This window comes from Haemaphysalis longicornis, unplaced genomic scaffold, assembly GCF_048455015.1.
Source record: "Haemaphysalis longicornis isolate Haplotype H1 unplaced genomic scaffold, Haemaphysalis longicornis Haplotype H1 scaffold_1, whole genome shotgun sequence".
Classification (NCBI taxonomy): domain Eukaryota; kingdom Metazoa; phylum Arthropoda; class Arachnida; order Ixodida; family Ixodidae; genus Haemaphysalis; species Haemaphysalis longicornis.
The window spans coordinates 351,113,098-351,134,926 of NW_027526203.1; the positions used below are offsets into that span (position 1 = coordinate 351,113,098).

The 21,829-nt window shown below is 44.4% G+C and overlaps 1 protein-coding gene and 1 pseudogene across 1 annotated transcript in view; both read left to right on the plus strand.

Annotated features, from left to right (window-relative positions):
- LOC144154592 (pyruvate dehydrogenase phosphatase regulatory subunit, mitochondrial-like) overlaps positions 1-21,829 on the plus strand; it is a 70,894-nt gene that overhangs the window by 29,321 nt on the left and 19,744 nt on the right. Inside the window, exons 12-13 of the mRNA XM_077685858.1 lie at positions 2,625-2,754; positions 19,690-19,823. Of these exons, the coding sequence (XP_077541984.1) occupies positions 2,625-2,754; positions 19,690-19,823 (264 nt within the window). The remainder of the gene's footprint in view (positions 1-2,624; positions 2,755-19,689; positions 19,824-21,829) is intronic.
- Positions 3,619-3,749, plus strand: LOC144156379 (U1 spliceosomal RNA; annotated as a pseudogene).

The following is a 21,829-nucleotide window of genomic DNA, read 5'->3' on the forward strand; positions in this document are numbered from 1 at the left end:
GCAAGAGCCAATGGCGGTCCCGCTTTCGCGTCACGTGATTTAAATGCCCAGTGGGAGCTCGCAAAACAAGCGGGAAGAAACATTTTTTTTATTTTTTTTACGCGGAGATACGAAGCTGGCGAGCGGCTCAGTCGAGAGAAGGAGGCTTGATCTACCTCTCTCAAGTGACCGAAATGGCGGCGAGCCACGCTGCCGTGCGGAATAAATTCTCAAACCTGGCCGAAATTTGGCTTGATTGCGCGATTTCTTGGGTCACCGCGAGTCATTCAGACACATTTTTCACTAAGTTCTCGTTCGTATTTCGTTTTCATTTTTTTACCCATGAAAGAAGGATAGTCAAAGATGCTAATGCAAGGGAAAACAAAAAATCGGTATATTTCGAAAAAATCGCGTTTTTTCGACCCGCGTGTCCCCTTAAAAGGGGAAATTTCGAACTGCACGTTCAACTTGGTAAAATTCGTGTAGTATATTTATGTCACTCAGTGCCATTTGAACCTTCAGAAAAGCAAATGTTTTTCCCAATTTATTCCCATACTTGAGAGTTATCATGTACAGTAAAACCTCGTTACGAGAATCGCTCAAGGGACCAGGGAAAAACGTGTCTCGTAACTAAGGTCTCTTGCAACCAAGAACTCTGTAAACACTGAGGGGCCAAATTAGATCACTCTATACATCAGAATCAGAGTGTGCTTAAACATGTCTTCAGGAAAGTGCTCAGGATGGCTTAAAGAAGTAATTCATACTAGTTTTAGTGACTGAAAATTGTATAGCTCTCTTCTCAACTTCTGGAGGTAAATTACCTTGCTTAAAGGGCTCTTAAATGTTCTTCAGCCTCAGTTTCTGACACTTTCTCACCTGAAATGTCCTCATTGTCATCCTCCTCCTTTGGTTCATCCTCTAGGGCACCATTTACTTGTGCGAGGATAACATGATCTGTAGGCTTTTCGGGCCTCACAAGGTTTACATCTGCTGACACAGACACCTCGAAAGATTCTGAAACCTCTGCTGTCCCTTGGATGCAGGCCCAAGCTTCATCTTCAGGGCAGTTTTCCACAAGATCTTTTATATGAGACCCCTCTTCCATCGCGTCTCTTCTAAACAGTGAAGCATTTACTCTAGAGACCTGAAAAGTTTCCCTCAGTCATAGAGTGTCTCTTGTGACCATGTCGCTTGTATGCGGTGTTGCTAACATGGTGTTCATACAAAAATTAACCAAACCATTATACTGTACGTGTTCTAAACAATTTTTGTTCGTGTTAGGCTTTTCCGCACAGCTAGACCGCTCTGCGGAAAAGCCAGCTTGTGGGTTTTCGTCTTGTGGTGAAGCCAAAAGAGAGGGGAAGAAGGATATAGACTTTGTAACTAAGCCAGTTTTTAATTAATCTTATGATTCATAATTTACGGAAAATTTCATGACACTACAAGACTTTGAACCATAAAAGTTCTCTTGAGATAGAATTGAATAACAAATGTGATTCACATAATACGTGAAAGTTTCAAATACCTGCATACTTTTAGTTATTATGTAGCAATATCACAGCTGGTCCGTGCAGCTAGTACCTTCCGGTCATCCATCAGTCATTTTAGTTTACTCTGCTTGAGAATGCATACAAATGCTTCCTGAAGTTTGCTTTCATCAGAAATGTGGCTACTGTAATGTGAAGCGAACTACCGAATTTGTACGCTGAAGCAATATTTCACTCCACCACCATAGGTGGGTCAGTCTCAGTAAAATTTGTCGAGGGTTTAATTGGTTCATGATTTGAGGCAATGAATAGTGGGTGCAAAGAAGGATATGATTTTTTGCTCCGGCTATTCTTTGCCTCGGGGCCAATCTGGAATGGCAGATATGCTTCTGTGAACTGATATGGTTTCGTGGCTTGTGGGTAACATACAGGATAAAGAAAACCCTGGCTAGCTTAGCTAAAGAAAGTACTACCAGCCATACACTAGCCCCAGTTTAATCCGAAGACTCACGCCCGGGTTAGAGTACTCACGTGCGGTAGACAGACTCCAGAAATCGAAGTAAGGTTTTGTTGCCTGGAAAATACAGGGTACATACCAGACAACACGACTGTCGCTCATGGAGAGTAGAGCTCCTTTCACTTGCTCAGGCTGCAGGGACTCGGACTCCGATATCTATCAGTGCAGCCGCAAAAAGAGGGGCTTCCCGATGACTGGTCAAGACGGAATCTCAGAGCAGAGTCCCCTTGGAGCCAACTGGGTTCTCAGTCGTCATGGCCTTGAGAGGAGGCACTCCTGAACCAACCGACACTGACCAAATCGCTCAACCGACTCACCATGAAAAGCATCAGATGTGCTCGAACAAGGCTCGGTAGAAAGGGGGTTCTTTTGGAAAAGAGGGTTTCGGAGGAGACCAATGAGGGTCCGTCCTCCGGCGTTCTCGTTCGTAAGTCACATGGTATTGTGGGTATGGCATGTCACACACGACACGCGAGGAAGCTAGCACGCACGTGACTACCACATGTGAAAACCACATGTGAAAATGAAGCATAGGGTCCTAGGGAGCCCCCACAGGCTCCATCATTCCTGTTTCATTTGCTTGTTTCTGCTCATGGGAGACCTTCTCAAGCCTTACTGGGGCACTGTTGGGAAACTTGCAGGCTGAATTTCGAACGGGGCGCCGACTTCGGTGCTCGCCATTGCTGCCACTTCAAGAACAGCAGGGTGCTGTGCTCGGCGAAAGGATGGGCTTTGAACGAGCACTCTTCTTTGATCCACAGCACATTCTGGGTATGTGGTGCTTGTTCCTGAATAGCTCGCTTCTAAAGCACACAGAAAAGAAGCACCCTGTGCTACGTTTACGAAATCTGTAAATCTGTTTCTGTTTCGAATGCCCTAAAATTAGTAGTGTTGTCTGTTAGTTTTAACAGCTAGTTTTAATTTATTTCTGAGCAGATTCTTTGAGCAATGCCCTTATGTTATGCTTGCGGTTCATATTTTTGTTTTTGTAATTAACTAGGGTTTTATGTCTTTATTAAAATGAAGCTTTAAAGTTTCACCACCAACAAGTATTTAAATTTCCTATTTCTGAAACTTCCCCAGACATTTGATTTGGCCCTGTACATATGTGGCTGCCATCAGTGCAACCAGCTAAGTGCAGCTAATCAACATGATATGTGCAGCCTCTGTCAAAAGTTTGTAGCCTGTGTCGCTTTTAATTATGGCTGAGATAATCTAACACATCTTTTCTGTTTTGCCAGTCTGCATGCATGTGGCCAGATTTAAATTGTAAGCAGCATTTGCTGCTGTGCATTTTTAGGGGTGAAGCCTGTTAGGGGCTCGGGCTGTCAGCGTTACCTGTCGTCGTCAGTGTATCATTCATGCAGTCACGCTACTAAAACACCGGGACACTCGCTTGCCAACGCCTCGCGAACCTAACGCGTACTAATGAAAAGTGTATAATGGGTAAAACCTTTCAAAATAAATTAACATGATTTAAATATTTGTGGAACGCTTCCTGTCTACTTCAGCAATTGTCAAGCATAAGCAGAGGCTGTTTGTAGACGGGTTATAATTTGTGTTACACTCAAATACCCACCGGCTCTCGACGCTAGGCCTGATCGGGTTGGGTGGTCGGTTGAAGCAAGAAAAGGCATACTTACCTGGTGCCGGGGCCTCGTTGATCACTGAGAACGAGCCCCCAGGGCGAGGCGGGGGCATTGCACTGCGCTCGCATTGACCCCTGCCACTCCCCCAAACTGGGGCAGATGGGGCATGCAAATTGCTTAACTCTTTTGTTACCGTGGGAAATTGACCAATTTTGAAGGGTCTAACAAAACATTTTTTTGTGCTATACATATTGGTTAGTCACACGTTGCAGTGACATAAAATGCAGATTATTCCACGCGCTTTTTAACGACACCAGTTTTAATGATGTTTTCCTAAATAATGATTCCAAAAAAAATTATCGAATTCGAAATTTTTGCCCACGCATCGAAGAAAATAAGAAAAAAGTAAGTTGTGTATAATAAACCACCAGTAGTAGAAAAAATTTAGAATATACATTTTGTAGGTAGACATTTCAAAAACCCATCCTAGAAAAAAAACTGAGTTGCACAGTATAATTTGTCAGATATAAAAGAAAATGTTAGCCCCCGTGGTGCCCGTGCCATGTGGTGAAGCCCAACCTCTATTTCAAGTTTTGCTATTTTGGATAGTTCTCTAGAAGAAATCTGGTGGTTTGACATTATTAAATGCCCAAATTAGCCTCCACATGATGTAAAAACACCTTGTCAATGATTATGACCGGCACAATATTGAAGGCAAGCAAGAGATGTGAAAAAATCCGCTTGGAGTTGAGAACCAAACTCTTTGGTGGATGCTTGTTGACGTTCTGATGATCACTTATCAGTCAGAACTTTCATTTGCGGTTTATTATCATGTTCTGACTCATGTTTTGACTCACTATGGTAGCCCTGCTTGCAGGAATAAGGTACGATGCGCTAGAATCATGCCCAGCAAGCTTTCACCAAGCCGCCGTCGGGCTGTGAAGCAAGTTCAGCACTACGAGCCTACTACATTGCAGCGCCACCTAAAAATTTCGAAAAGAAACAAATACAAGGCAGTTGGAGACTTTGTCAGAATAGACAGTACTACTAAGAAGCGACACTAGACCTCCGGAAATACCCTCGTATGAAACCGAAACCGGCCGGTGAACAGCTGGCGGTGTTCAAGGCCAATTCTAAGCGTTCTCCTCGTCTGAACTGATACCCGACGACTTGGCGTTATCGTTTGACTTTCAGCGGAAGCTCTTATCGCAGAAGCAAGGCGTAGATAAAGTGGAAGCGCGAGCGGCATGCTTGTTTTGAGGAGCAGTAGCGGGCAACGGAGGCGCCATGGCAAATGAGCTTGTAGTTAGGTAACTGCGTAGAAGCGCCAAATATGAATTTCGCAATGTGAAAACGAAACCGAAACTGCTGGAAACGGGTTGAAAATGTCAGGCACGCTTGCTATACATGCGGGGGACCATCAAAAATAAGCTTTGGGAGAACAAAGCTGCCCTTTGTCCGAACCAAAGATCATTAGCGATTAGCTGGGGCCATTTTCAAGTAATTATCACCTCTCAACGCTGTCGGATTACAAAGCTCACCCCATTATTTGGTATTTGACTTGCCAGGAGCCTTTTGACGAAAAAAAAAATATTATGGTAATGCAACCTAACCACGACCTGCATCCTTTTTTCTCAAGTGCAGCAGCCGCGCCCCCTTCCTCAAAAACACACGCACCTCAGCTCGCAAAAAACGCCGCCAAAAATCTCAATGTCGCCGGAGCGGGAAAATTTAAACTGATTCTAAAAGGGCAGTGCCTAGAATAACCACTGGCCGCATTAGGTGTACGAGAAATGACTACAGCATGTCGCAATAGGCAATATAATTCATCGATCACCGGTGATCGAATTGAATAGGCGTGGTAACGAAAGAGTTAAAGGGGTCCTGAAAGGCGTTTTGAGCACACTAAATGAACTAGCACAATTGTTAGGTTGGGTGGTCAACGACATCTGTGTCAAGTATAACTTTTTTACGTGCAGCGGAAAGCTCACAATTTTGTTGCAAAGTTCGTTGCCGTGTTCCCACCCTTTTCTGTATGCTTTTGGGCTCCGCCATCTTCCCGCACGTACATCATCGGTTTTCCCATGCGCGTCACACAGCAGAAATCTTGCAGTTGGACGGCTTTTTCGCGCACTTCCGGCGAAGAGAAGCGTAGTCTGCTCAGCGTTGACGGCTCATGGCGGTGCCTTTGGTTAATTAGTGCTTCATGCGGCATGCTTAACGCTATCGTGTCCATCCATATTTATCTTTTTTACTCTATTATCACGCTTCTCGTTAAGGCACGTTGGCTAGGCCGACATGATGCCGACTTCTTAGTTGGCAGAGTGCCTTGCCCCTTGACGCTGATGGGGACACGAACACTTCAGCCGATCGAAAGTCCGCTTGGTGTGACTGGCTCGCTGACCAGAGACGCTGACAATATCGATCGGCCGAACGGTCGTCGGGTCATCATGATTTCAGTTCAGTTTTTTGTAACAGCATTGTTGCACAATAAGCGAAGTAAATAACCTACCACAGTGTTTTCCCAAGCTTCTGCAAGCAATAACCCCGACAGGAAACGGCAAAAGGTAAAGGATGCACTGCAGATGGTTGAGCGACCCGCCTGAGCTTCTAAAACGTTCTTTGCGCGCGGATGTTGCCATCGCTAAATCGTGCCCACGCTGGGTTTGAACCTTATTGCCTGTAAAACGTTAGCGTTCTTACTGCAGGTGGTTATCGGACCAATTCCGAACTTGGCGGCTCCGGACCTTGGCCACGACTACTCGAGACGGGTGCCGGAAAGCGAGCGTATATTTCACGCTAGGTTGGGGTCAGAGAAGAGAATATGAGCTCGACGTGATCGCCAGACGGCATGAGATGAATGCACCTGCCTGAGCTACGCCTAGCCCGGCATTTATACCTCGTCCTAGCCACGCAGCCACTTTCGCTCTTGACTGTTGCTTCATATTTGAAACAGTGCTTGTTGCTTCGGAGGGAGGCTTCGCTAGTGGCTGGTTTCGTGGGGTCTGGGTGTTTGGTAAAAGCGGGCACACCGAGCTCTCGGGCGTTCAAAAGAGTTTCTTGTTCTATCAGTCCACGTCCAAGCCAGCCTCCTCGACCGGAGCGCGGTGATGGCCTGAGAAACATTTGAGAAATGTTTAGAATCGATCGAAATAATGGAATGGAATGATTCAACTGCCTGTGTACGCGCGTGCATGGCGTCACCACAAAACAACCAAGCTAGACATTGGCGTGAACGAGCAGCCAGTTAAGCAATATATAAACCGACATCAATTCAGAGTGCATGTACGTGCAGCATTTCCAGCCGTGAGCGGAGTGCAGGATTCATAAGCAAAATAAAAAAAAATGGCCTGCATGGAACGCAGAAATTTAGACAACCCCGTCCCAAAGTGATGCGGAAGCGCAGAATATTGCAGAAGCAGACGGCGCGCGCCACTGGATGTTCTTGCAGACGTCCCTGAGAAGCAAGGCATCATGGGCAGCCACACTTGTGTGGTGCAAGGAGGTGAATGAAACGAGGGAGAATCACGGCGTGGGCGAAAATGTGCTGTTTTGATTTGCAATGACTCCACTAATACTCGTCGCTTTAACAAAATTCTTTAAGGGGATGATTGCTAGGACATTGATTTACTTAAAAATGTGAAAACCCATGTATCGGTGAAACCTCTTATAGGGCCCTTTAAATTCGGTTCAACGCAAGAGAGGGCATCACGGCCTCAGCAAGTGCGTGATTCCTCCTGCCACCGGTGCTTCTCCTGCGCCCAATCAGCGTGCACCATGTAGAAAGAGAGAGACTTACAATTTTCTAATACACTATGCTTCGCCCCTCCCCCAGGTTTCACGTTAATGAAGATGGAGCGGGATTTTTTTTTTGTCAGATCACTGTAATTTCTAGTGTACTTCACTGCATTATTAGTTTTGTATTTGAGCTGTAATGCACTGAACACTGGCTGCTTGGGATTGTATCAGATATTTTTTTAGGGGCGAAGCCTCTTAGGGGCTCAGGCTGTTGGCGTCTCCTGTCGTCATTGTCGTTTTATGCAGTCACGGTACTAAAACGCCGGAATGCTCGTTTTCCAATGCCTCGCACTAGAATGTTTCATCTCCTTGGGCAAAAACACGTACTAAAAGAACACATTGGGACACTTATTTTCCAGTGCCTCGCGCTAGAACGCTTCGTGCTTCAAAGACACGAGACTTTTACAGCAAAACTGTATACCTTTAGCTCCCAACGGTTTCATCTCCATGGGCAAAAACACCACGGCGCCAAGAATACACTTGTATACTGCACGCTTCGCCCCTCCCCAGGTTTCACGTTAATGGAGATAGTTCGGTTTTTTTTTTGTGTCTGTACAAGTGTTTAAACATGTGTAAAATTTCAAACATGTCTCTGTTTTCGTTGCTCAACCTTGATTTTTTTGTGTGTGTATGTTTAGGTCTTGAAAAAGTGTTTTATGTTCAATGGTGAAATGTTCTAAATTTCGGATGAATTTTGTGCCTAAATTAGACATATATTATGATAAAAATTATTCTTTCAAAAGTTGAATGCTGGATAAATTGGAATTGCTGGATAGTGGGAATAATGGGCAGGGAACACCACTAGTTTCAGACAGTGCATGAATTTAGTATGTGCCTTTATACAGGTAGGTTTAGCGACGATAAGAAATAGGCAATCACTGGAGAGATAAAAAGCTAAAAATAGTACCTGTGCTGTGTTTTCAAAACTGGTGTTGTCCAACAACAAGAGAAGAAGTGATAGTTAATATTTTAGTTAAAACGATAATTTTCCTGTATTTTATGACAGAATTATAATCTTTATCATTTTGCCCAAACGCTGCAAGTGCAGAATTGCTGCTTAGCTCAAGCACTTTAAAGGTACAGTGAAGTGATTTGTAAACATTGTCTGTTTACCTTACCAGATTAAAGTGTAGAATACATTGGCAATTTCCAAGTTTTTTCGGCCAACTCACAGGCCTGTTTATTAATTAAATAAGGGTGTTTGAAAGTGCCGCTTTGCTTGCTCCATCCTCCCCACCAATTTGCTATGCCTACTTTGACAACACACTGGAAAGTCCGCTGGGATAAATTTAGCGGAGTGTGAGTATGTTTAACCTGTACATGAACAAACAAAGAGTTGTTATTAACCATCAAAATGGGTGAAAATCAATAATTTTGAAGACTGAAATAGTGTGGAACCAAATTGCAACCCAATGGCACGTCATTGCGGTAATTTCTGCTGCAGCCGCGAGGCTCAGCACTTGGTGTTTTCTCTTCTGCTGTGAATTGCAGATAAAGTAGGGCTCTATCCCTAGTAGCACAAATTGTTGCCGCAACGTTTCTGCCGTGTTGCCAATGTTGTGTAACGTTAGGCAACGTTACACAACGTGGTGACAATGTTGCCGAATGTGGGCCAACATTGGACACATTCAGCAACATTCCCGCAACGTTTACAAACAACGTATAGGCAACGTTGCCCGTATGCACATTTTTCACGTTGCAGCAATGTTGCCAAATGTGGGCCAACGTTGGAGACATTCAACAACATGCACGCAACGTTTACAAACAACGTATAGGCAATGTTGCCCGTATGCACGTTTTTTCACGTTACAGCAATGTTGCCAAATGTGGGCCAACTTTTGGAGACATTCAACAACATGCACGCAACGTTTACAAACAACGGATGCGCAACGTTGCCCGTATGCACATTTTTTCACGTTTCAGCAATGTTGCCAAATGTGGGCCAACGTTGGACCCATTCAAAAACATTCATGCAACGTTTACAAACAACGGATGGGCAACGTTGCCCGTATGCACGCGTTTTCACGTTCCAGCAATGTTGCCAAATGTGGGCCAACGTAAAATCAGTGTTGGACGCATCCAACAACATTCACGCAACGTTTAACGCATAGGCAATGTTGCCCACATGCACATTTTCTTGCGTTGCAGCAATGTTGCCAAATGTGGGCCAACGTTGGATACATTCATGTAACGTTTAAAAACAACGCATGAGAAACTGCCATTTACACGCTTTTTTCGCGTTGCAGCAATGTTGCCGAATGTTGGCAAATGTCATATTTATGATGATAAACGATTTCACGTGGAGTTACATAAGCTGCATAAAAATTCAAATGATCCCGTACAGCACACTTGAATGTTTGCGATATAGTTACAGGATACGTTAATTTCGGGAGTGTGGTTAAAAGTGATCAACGCGTACGTACAGTTTCTACATATTTAGCAATGCTCACGAAAAACCTTCAAATTAACATTGTCTGTGTACATGTTTATCTAGGTTGCCGCAATATTGAGGAATGTTGAATGTATAGCAGCTTTCCATTTATTTATTATGTGAAACACCACACTAACCCATGTTTTGGAGAAATTACGTCGCCTATAAAAGTTCAAATGGTTATACCCAATGGACGTCTTAGCCACAGTTCACTGCAACGTTTTTAGATTAGGTTGGTTTAGAAAATGTTGGTTCACTGTACCATCGCCTCGTGTACTTTAATTACTGTACTTTAGCTGCATATAATACGGCACTTACACGCACACGCACGCACATAAATGAAATCCCCATCGTCAGCCTGTCTACTGCAGGACGAGGGCCTCACCCATGCAGGAAAGAAAAGTATTCTTTCCTCCTTGCACGGCACTTGCTTCGCGCCATCTCCGCGACCCCGACCTGCCCCGACATACAACCTCCCCCCCCCCCCCCCTCCCTCCTCGCCCGCTCCATCACAAGGGGAAAAAACGTGGCCGAGCTTTCTCTTCTCGCGCAAACCCTGCCGCAGCCCAAAACGAAGAATCTGACGCCCCCGCGCCGGCTCCCTCCTTCGCCCTGAGCACGGCTTTTGAAGCTCCTTTCATGGCGGCCGAGCTGGTGCGGGTCATTCAAAATGCAAAAAGGAAAAGTGCGCCCGTAGCCGAGAGGCAGCACTCGCGCCTTCTTGACTTTGCAACTTCCACTTGTCTTCCGGCACCCTCCCTGCTCAATTTGGCCTCCAACTTGTCCCTCCCATCCTAAAAAAGAACAAATCTCCCAAACTTTTCTCCTCTTTTCGTCCTATTTTATTCACGAGCGTTGCCTCCAAAATTCTCGAATCCACGGCGCTCGCACGCCTCGAATTACAAGTATGCACGAATCTGCAACTTGAACCCTGGGCCGCAGACGGGTTTTCCTCGCCAGCACAGTGCCATTGGATTCAATTGCCGACCTTGTCTCTGCACTAGAAAACGCGAAGGGTACCAAAAACCGTGGCCTTTGTCGTCCTTTTGAACATTCGCAAATCCTTCGACCGCTTACGCCACGAGGCTATTCACGATGCAGTAAAACGCTGCAAAATTACTCGGCCGTCACCCTCATCTCCCCCGACGTTACAAGACTGGACGAGGCCCGCCACTCCATCGCGCAAGAACCAAACAAGCAATACCCATACGCGTGGGTTGCATCATGCAATGCACCCGCTCGCATCCCAAGCATCAAATTTGGGTGACAAGAATCCTGCCTACTCAGCAGGCTCCGTAACTGGCTCCGTACTGCAGCCTCCGTACCAGTGCTCACCTACAACTGAATGAGAAAATCAACAGTCCCACTTGTTCTTCATCCACATAAATCAAGTAGCCTAAAATATAGAATCCAATTCGCGAATCAAACAAAGGCAAACCAGATTTCGCTCAAATTCCAAATCAAATAACTACCCGCTCTTCATTTAAAATATGAGTTAGAAACAGGCCAGAAAATATTTTGGAGCTGGAAAGACGGGGATGAGGGGAGATTTGAACTAAGACACACTTTGTGTGGCTGGGGCCCCTATATGTACACCACGCTATGAATGCGAATTCTCAGTGTAAGGAAAAATGTAAATTTGTGGACGTCCTAGTGATATCGCGTAATGATGTTATAACACACTTGCAGTGATATCGCATGGATGTCCACAAGCAGATGATCTTGGGTGAAACATATTGTATGTACATCACATGAATGTCCTGAAATGACATTGGATATTGTGACCATTTGTGGATATCCTATGGACTTTCGTGGTTTGCTGGGTTCAGAGGCCGACCGCAAAAACCCTACATCGATGTGTGATCATTTAGAAACACAGCTCTCGAAAAACTGCAGAAATGCATGTGGAGAAGTGTCACGCTGAGCGTGTAGATTCCCCCATGAAATCTTAAAGGAACCGTGAACGTTTGAACGTTTCTCAAAACGAAAGAAACGCGTGGTGCCGGTCCGACGGATGGCGTAGCCAAACTCGGCGGCAGATCCGTTTATTTTAGTCCCTCATTTGTTGGATGATCACACAATATTATCTTAGAGTGGATGCAGCCTCGAATAAAATAATACCGCCATTCCGCGCATCGTGCGTTACAAGCCAGGTGCTGCACCGTTCTAAGACGGTCATTTTTTTCAAGATGGCCGCCGGCTGTTCCATGAATGAAATTCGTTTTTATTTCATTTTTTTAGTAAGCGGGTAAATCTCATCGCCGTTCTTGGTGTTAATGAAAATATACCACAAATATGGCACCTTCGATTGAAGGTTGAGCGCGAACAAAATATTTTTCTGTTCAGGAAAAACTTACAAAAACACTCATTTATTGCTGTATCATTTTGTAAAGCTAAAAAAATACACTAACAGGCTTCGTTTACGTTGGAGAACAGAATTTTAACAGGTCAGGCAGGCAGATTCCCGATCATAGCCAATACTTTCTAGCCTCACTAAGTTATCAGTGTCGTGCGTGAGCTCGCGTCATCCGCAAATTCCCCCGCAATGATCGTGTTGGCAGTGGCATTTCTTTGTGTTGCACATGGGCCCGCGGCGATTTTCTCCACGTGTAAGAAATCGAACTTCTATTATTAGTCACGCAGGCGTAATTATTATAATCATCGAAAAACTACGTCCAATAAATATAAATACAGTAGTCACTCGTTATAACGAAATCGCTTTATTCGAAATATCGCTTCATTCGAAATTTATTCTGGTCCCAACCCAAACGGATGCATTTTAGGCCGCATTACTCGAAGCGCCAGAAGAGCTAATTCCAACATGGCGGGTGTGGGTTAAGTGGCGAGCGGAGGCGTCGCCGTGCCGCGGTGACCCAGTGGCGAGTCAGGCTGTCAACATGGGTCAACACAAGGTGGTACTTCGCCGGCGGTTTTCTCGAGCCGGTCATGCTCGATTCGGGTGATCCCCATTTTGGGCAAACGGTCCAAATGCGTGGTAGGGTCATTGAACTTCGTCGCAACACATTGGTCAAGGGCGTGGACACGACGGTGCGCGAACACTGGCAATCGAACCGTAGAATTGGCAGTGTCGCCGACAACGAGGCGCCGAAGAACTCTTGTGTTGCAAACTTCACGGCTGCACAACTCGGGAAAACAATTCCCAGTGATCATGCAATGCCCCTAATGCGAAACCGATCAGTTTTCATGATTGTGCTTTGTACGCCCAATTAGCGGTTAATCTTTTAATTATTACTATTTATTTATTTTTTGAGCTCAACAAACAACCTCCGTCTCGAGCCACGGCATCTGCGGTGCTTTTCAGCGCAAAACTCTCGTATAGCGTTTTGTGACGCCCGCACGCCCCCCTATAAAAGGGGCACTGCCGCTGCCAATTTTTGTGGGCGGCGACCATAGCCTCCTGCATTGCTTGGTCAAATGGTCAAGTTGTAGCAGGGGTTGCTCTCGTCCGGCAAGAACATGAAACAGCCACCACAGCTTACTATGAATAACGTTTTGCTTCAGTGAATACATTATGGTTTGATTCCTCGCAGCTGTGGCGTATAATAAGCTAAACTGGTTTAGCTTTTCTCGAGTGGTTGCTTATATCAATATACCGCTTATAACGAAATTTTTCGCCGTCTTGCTGACTTCGCTATAACGAGGGATTACTGTATCTGTATTCTACATGTTTCCTCTTAGTTTTACGGAATAGCAAGCTCAGTTTAAGCCAATCTTTGCAGCGCGTTATTTGTTTTCATCAGTAAACATGCAATAACAAGAAGTTTGTGTTCCCCCTCGCCCCCTACTTGTTGCTTATCCCTGCTCCATTTATATGTCCCATCTGAACTTCAGCCTTCGTAATATCGCTCAAAAACAGTCACTTTCAAAAGCAATCATGACTTTTCTATACTCGTCGTGCTAGTCGCACTTTTCTTATGGAGTTGATGAACAAATTTTTACTTTTTTACGGTGAGGTGCCCACAATAATTTGAAGATATGACTCAACAACGAAGCACCTTATTTCTATACCCGTTTTTTTTTTTCATTCACTTTTCCTAAAGGTATATACGCATACTACGTATACACGCAAACATTTCTTGGCGGCGTGCATCTGACACATGAGCTTCTTGAAGACAGATTGGACTTACAATAACTCTAAGCGGCCGCTTTTGTTGGCTATGGACGCGTTTCCATGAAGTCCAGTCCCCACGAAATTTGTGAACGTGTGCAATGAAGCGTCGCTGTGCCACAGTAAAAAGCCAATCAATTAGGCACGACAGTCACGCTCTGAAAAATCAATACCTGCAGTGTAAATCAACTTAGATCCGTGTAAATGACACCCAAATAATGACGTGTTTTAAGCAGAATTTCACTGATGTACGAAACCAACTTTTCCATTTTGCGAATGCGCTCTTATTGGAACATCCGTGCGCTCAACGGTTCGCACCAGCCCCTGCAGGCCGTGTCGCTCATGCAATTGGTATACCGATTGTCTCATCTTATAGTGTGATTTAGTTATTCTAGAAACCCACCACAGTGGCTGTTGTGCTAGCGCTGAGTCCAAGGATTGAGCCCGAGGACGCGGGCTCGATTGCAGGCCGCGGCAGCCGCTTTGTGTGTGTGTGTGTGTGTGTGTGTGTGTGTGTGTGTGTGTGTGTGTGTGTGTGTGTGTGTGTGTGTGGAGGCGAGAGTTGGAAATGCCCGTGTGTTCGGGATTTCGGTGCACGTTAATTAGATCCCCAGGTAGTCAAAATTAATCCGGAGCCCTCTACTACGGTGCGCCTCATCGCCTGTGTAGCGTCGGCGCATGAAACCTCATAATCAGTCAAATCAGATATTTTAGGGCGATTTTAACACATCATTAAACTTAAAGAGCAAAACACAGCTGCTGAGCACCGATAAAGCCGCGCAGCTTTCACCCTCAACTGTGCGTTGTCACGTATGGCCAACTATCGGGCTGTTTTCGTGAGTCTTTTACAAATGCCACTCGGGTGCGTTTTTGTCCATGTGCATGCCGCATATATCCAGGAAACTGACCAAATGCACAGCGCCTGCTAATTAACCCAACGCGCGCGTGAAACGGACGGCGCAGCATTTCGACGTCGTGAGGCACGAATGAGAACTTGGGTTTCATTGCCGTGTGTTATCTTGCAATCATTATTTGCTGAATAAATAAACAAACTGGAATTTCAACAAGAAAATAGCTTTTTATGCCATCGTCAAATGGTATCTACTCCGACTTGGCTTCATTTACGTTCCATAGCCGCTCACTTCACCATGACATCATACCGAAATTTAACGCGGCCTCTTTACAATGGAGATGTGTTCTTTTGGGAAACGTGCACCATATGGAAAGACAAAGTGATCGGGTATACGCCGTGTTTTTCATTCGACGTGTTGGCCGTATCTTTAAGAAGTTCGCGCACATTTCTTTCATAACTGCCTGAAAACAGCATCCAGAAATGACTTCCCAACTTTCCTTTCCTATTGTTAAAACATTGCGCGCCTTCCTTTGGTAGTAAACGGTTGCATTATAAAAAGGTAATCGTGCATCGACAAGGAAAATTTCCAGTTCCATTTTGCTAAGTTTTCACAAGCGACTCGCACTGTTAACTTTCTCTCTTAAAGGAGTACTGACACCAAATTTTTGCTTCATGTTTTTATTCGTTAGGTGTAATAGGTGTAATATTTGGTAAATGTTGCCGTGAGTGGGTATTCTAGCGATTGCGCGATTACAATGGCGACCTTCGGAAGCCTATTTATGGCCCCTTTAAAGCATGCATGGCCGGGTTGTTTTATGTTGCCGCCTGTATATCCTTAGACAAAAGTAATATCTAGATAGAAGGCTCAAACATTGCCTTGTTGCTGGATCCTCATAATTGCTCGAAAAAATTAATTTACTGGAGAAATTTTTATATGCAAGCTATATAAATTTCTGTGCATCATATGGGTGTGCGAGCCGTATACATGTCGCCAGCTAATTACAATCGTGTGTTTTCCCTTCATATATACATTGCCGCAGTAATTACGGTTGATTTATGAAATAGATTCAAGCCCAAAGTTCATAAACTTTAAATTGCCCCCTTCTTGTGACATTTAGTCACTGTTATAGCCCCTCTGATCAGCGAACGTTCCAATTAGTCCACACCTTGCACCTTTGTTTGAAATAGACAACATGAAGTGGGCTGTTTTATATTTCAACTTCCCCATAGACATTTCACCTACCTCGAGCGCCAAAGTCAGAGCACCATGATATTGTAACATATATGAAACAATAAAACAAAACAAAGACCTAACCCTGGTGTGACACCCATTTTCCAGGAGATACTGCCTGTACGAAAGCTCATTGGCCTATTTCAGGATCTTTTCTCATTATACAAACGAACCTTCCAAGTAACCTGAAAATTTTTGCTCTTGTTCCCTTCCAATAGCATTGCACACACTATCTTCAGATTTTTCCTGGTGTAATTTTTATTCGTAAGAGGTTCCAATGCATCGAACACTTGTCGCGTTCTGCTTGGCGCGAAACGAAATACAGCAGGGCGCCAGGCGTTCTCGGAACCCCGCCTTTTTCCGAGACTTCAGCTGGGAATCAGGCACGCTGTCTCGCGCATTCCTTGTTTTCATCGACGCTCCGTCCCGTCCCGTCCCTTCTGTGTGTCGCGAAGGAAGTTTCAGCAGCCGAGCGCGAGCTGGGGATGGCCGAAAAAAAAAAAAAAAAAAGAGAGAAAGAAAACGCTTTCGTCCTTGGCCAGCGTCCTACCCTCCTCTCACACGCGCACACGTGCGCGCCCCTCGCAGAGGGGTCCTCCCCTCATGCTCCTTTGCGACTGGCAGCCGGCGGTGGGTTGGGAAGAGTAGACGAAATGCGCGCGCTTTTTTCAGAAAGGAGCAGCCATAGTGACAATCAAACGGAATGGAGAAGGAACCATGTCATACGAACTATTGTTGTGTGGCCGCATGTTACGGCGAATATTTGAAGGCCGGAAAGTTCATAGCAACCGACCAGTGAAGGTAAGCGCTCGATTTTCTGAGCTCGCCTCGTTCTTTCGAATGCAGTTTACTTCGTAAAAGAGCGGGAACAGGATTGCCCTCCCGTTTCTAACTTCTAAGCATATCCTTGCTTTTGTGAATGCGTACGGTTGTAAAAGGGGAACACGTATTCACTTAAATTTTATGGAAAGAGTATAATGAGAAATCAGGTGGGCGCTCAGTAGTAGATTTTTTGTTATGATGCTGAAATCGAGTGTATATATGTTCTGCAAGAACCTTGATATGTACGATTGGCTTTTAATTTACTTCTCGCCGCAGCTGCTCACGAACGCGAAAAATACAACTAATAAATATAACTTTGTTATGTTTAATTTCACGCGAGTTTCGGCGGCATGCTGTAACGGAACACAATTTAGCGTTGCAGTTAAGCCATATGTTATCAGCTGCTTATGCGAACCATCTTACGATGTAAAACAACGCCTGACGTCTTTGTAGTATTCACATATTTTCCATGTGAAAGGCTGGTCTACGTCGGATGCTTATAACTATAAAGAAAATAAATGACAAATAAAAATAAATAAATAAAATGATAAAAAATAAATAAAAATAAGAAAATAAAACAGCTCAAGCCAGTTTTTAGCACATTTTTCGAGAGCAAAAGGTAAAATTAGGCAACCAAGAAAATACACGGTTGTAATTTCATCTAGTTGTACATGTAATGTTTCCCTTCTTTACATTTGCCTGTTTACTAATTTTTGTTCGTTGCGTTTTTATGTTTATGGCCATTGAGGTAATTATCGTCCTCTTTCAATGATTGCCGACGTACCACGTCGTCATCAGTTGGTCGGCTTCTCTTGTTAATTGAAAATTCTCTGGCAAGCTGTCTGATCGAAGTCTTTTCACTTAATTACTCAATGGCCTGGAAAGAAAGCTGTAAGGTATTTTATATAATTCAGTATTTTGTCCTTTTCTGTTTTCCAGGGATGCTTGAGAAACCAACTCAAGCGATGTGCGTCATAAAGTTGGCACGGCATTAGAAAAAGTTAAACAAGCAAGACAAAGTGAAAAGTGAAGAGGCCTGTTTTGCTATAATATTCCTTCCTAAAGGTAAGGTTTTCTCTATTAGCTAAAATTTGCTTCACTTCAGTTTTCTGAACCACTTCTATACACTCTGTTTTGTTTCAGAAATACCTTATGATTTACCAGCACCACAACATTGACACACGAATAAGCTCATCTGGCAGCAAGCGTCATCCAAACTGCAGGTGAGCTTCTGAGCACCCTGTGTGTTAGAGCAATGCCATTTTGTTTGTTTTCCAGGAATGGCAGTCAAACCTCATTTGAAGTGCCTGTACAAGAAAATTGATGAGGCCATATTGTATGCCAAAAGTCCTGGTGTTCTGAGAGGTGAGACATTGTCTATGCTGTAACAACTTTGCAACTTCTCCTAAACTACAGCTTTTTTTCATTTCGCAGAAGCGTGGCAGTAACAACCCCATGTTACTGGGTTCATGGCCGTCAAGTATGCCATCAAACTGACTTGTCAAGGCAGAAGAACAAGCAAGCCCAGGAGGAGAAAAACGAAGACAACGGCTGAAACAGCGTACTTGCGAAATTCAATTGCTTTAACACAATACGTATTCGGATCGATTGTTTATGGTAAAATAAAACGCACATGTTCTTTCATCTTAAAGAGTGTCAGTGTTGTTATTTACGCAAGCTGGCATGTTCCTTGCTTTAAAATTCCGCCATTTCTTAGTTTGTTATTTTGCCGGACTGCCTTAATTGTGTGTGTTGGTCAGTGTAGGGATCAAATGTAAAACATGCAGTCTAAAATGCCAGTTTATACCTTTCAGGAGTTTATGAGGACGACGTTTGAAGTGCTCGCTTATCATGCAGTCAACAATCGTCTGTCTAGGAAAAAGTTAACTTATAATATTTTCATCTAGTTATTGTTGCATGTATATTAGATACATGTAACTGTAAGTTACCTGTACATTGCTGCAATATCATCGCTTCGTAAGAGAAACATTGCTTGAACGTCATATCAACAGTGCGCGGATGCGGCCCTCGTGGGGAAAAAACGTATCTGTAAAGTCGCGGTAACGTTGTAGGAAGCATCGCTTGAACATGATAGCGACGTTTTCTAAATGTTACCCGCACGTTGGAAAAATATAGCTGGCAACTTACTGCAAAATTGTAGGAATGTTATTGCAACTTCATAAAAACATTGCTTGAACGTTGCAGCAACATTCTTTGTATGCTAACTTCATGTTAAAAGTGTGGATCTAAAGTTGCTGCAAGATTGTAGCAATGTTATCACAACGTCCGAATGGTACAGGGATATTCTTAAATGTGGTATGCACGTTGCGAAAATGTAGCTGAAAAGTTGCTGCAATGTCATCAGAAAACGTCTCATAACGTTGTTCAAATGTGTCCCGCACGTGGCTGGAAGGTTGCTCCAAGAGTGTAGCAACGTTGACGAACGTCAGAAACAACGTTATCCAAACATTAAAACAACACCCTTAAAACGTTGCCCCCATGTTGGAGCAATGCTAAAATCACGTTGACGCAATGTTTCTGGGAAACATTGCACTAACGTTAAAAAAAGCGGACATTAGCCACGTTTTGGCAACGTTAAGGGGAAACGTTGTGGAAATGTTCGGGCAACATTCTGTGCTACTAGGGATGCTTCCACTAAGCCAAGTATGCACAGCATGGGTTCATCTGTGCAGCCAGAAATATGACTGTGACAATTTCACTTATGCGTGCCTTTTGAAGAATTGCATAGCTGCAATTCCAACAAAATTGGGTGAACGCTTTTCCTAATGTTCTGGAAGGATAAAACAACAACTGAGACCTGGACTGGGATAGCTGAAGGTGTGCTGTTTGCAGGTGAGAGCCAGACCAGCCCAGAGCCGACATATGGCAAACCTGCCTGGCTAGAGCATGTGCACCGGGAGTACGTGGCTTGTCGTGAGAGGGTAGGCCTAAGCGACATGTCATCATTTACAAAGTTCTACCTTGAGGTGAGTACCCTGCGCTAACTTGCAATGCGATCAGTGAGCTTCAGCTGGGGCTAATGATCGATGAACCACAAGTCAGCTCACCTGGAAGAGCTTGCTTACTGTTAACATGCCGACGCGCGATTTGTGTGGGTGGCACCCATGCAGAAAGAAGCATTCAGGAACTGCAGCTTCTTGAGGGTGCAAGCACAAGCAGGCAACCAGGGAAACCAGGAAAACCAGCGAGAGAGAAAACGATGGTTTTTGACACTGCGCTCCAGAAGACGCCACAATTGCATTGTCATCTGCGGTTGCTCCTCCCCATAGAACCATAGAAACCTACAGTGGTACTGAGCATTTCGCACGGCCGCAGCACAGCAGGTGTAACCAAATCGGTGTGCTTTGCACAACAAAGCTTCTGTTGCTGCGACAGTTTGAGCAGACAGCAGGAATCCAAGGAAACAGTGGTGCTCTCTCTCTCTCTCTCTCTCTCTCTCTCTCTCTCTCTCTCTCTCTCTCTCTCTCTCTCTCTCTCTCTCTCTCTCTCTCTCTCTCTCATTTTGCTTGTGTTACAGGACCCACCACAGTTTGTGTGTCTCGAGGCTGCACTTATCAGGATAAATCTTTTTGCATTCTCAGCGGCAGATTCTGTCGTACGTTATTGCGCACATTTTTTTAGAAGTGAAACTTGCATCTGTTTTTCGCAGTAGATGACAGGCTGTTGCACCCACAACAGATAAATATATTTCACCTTGTTTATGCCATTTTATACGATCAGAAAATGTTGTTTCACTTGCATAGCATTAGGGGTCAATAGCTAAACAACACCTATTAGAAATTGCTTGCTTATCATTTTAAAAAACCTGCTCCTTGCACAACTAACTGCGGCTTTTGCCATGCTGTAGTGATCAGCAGTTTTTTAGGGATGTAACTTGAGTCTGTATTGGAAGCAGGTGTCGGAGCACAGTGTGTGATGTATATAAGAATGGCTGTTGAACGCTGCTCTGTTTTTGTTGCTCAGTGATGCGCTTTCCAAGAACTACATCCTTAAGCGCACCGCTCAGCAATCATGTATTAGAGTGAAGCTTTCTTGAAGCCATCAGTGACCAGGAAGCAGCTTGAAATGCGTGTCATGAGGCCGAAATGCGTCGAGATCTCGTCGGTGGCTCTTTTCAGACACTGCGAGCGATCTTATGCAGGGAGCGAAAAACTGTGATCTGGTTAAGAAGTGCTATCTGTCCAAGTCAACAATCTCTACAATTTTTAAAGACAGTGTTGATCAAAGATCAATGCCGACCCATCGACCAGGAAGCGCAACAGCCCCAATGACAAATGATAGGACATTTATTATGCATATAGTATGAGCTATTTTTCCACTTGTCTAACTTCTTTTTAGGCCGGAAGTTTTGTTCCGGTGGGAGAGCACCAAATTTTACTTCATGGCTGCAGCCAGCGCCGTTATCCCCACGCGCCGTCCAGGCGATGTCCGTGGCGGCATCAGTGCGCCTACTGTATGCCACGCATTCTCGCGCGCAGAAAATGCTTATTACAGTTATGACGATCTTTGAATATAATGAAAAAATTCAGTGTGACAGTTGAGTTCGTTATGGGCTCGACTGTATACTACTCCCGACAACAGGAGTGGCTTATTCATGCACTAAATGCCAGAAGTGTGAAACCAGGTTTTGCCGCCCCTGTGCTTTCCTGCACTACGATGCGTGATGTCACTTATTATGAATAGTGAAACGGGATTGTTGGACCTTGTATAGCAGTTTCCTGAGACAAATATGAAAGCAGGTACTTGTAACGGTAAAATAAATGTATGTGGAACTCCTGCTGAGCAGACATGTTTCAAAATGCCACAAACTTTAGCTCATAAACATTCTTAAAGAGCTTCTCTTACCACAACTACTGGTAAAATTTTAGTTTTGATTTCGTTCCAACGTTTTACATAGTAGTAAGTACTGTCAGAAGCTTTAGGCAAGGGAATGCGAGAGCTATGGCTTTTTTTCACTGTCCATGCTTATGTG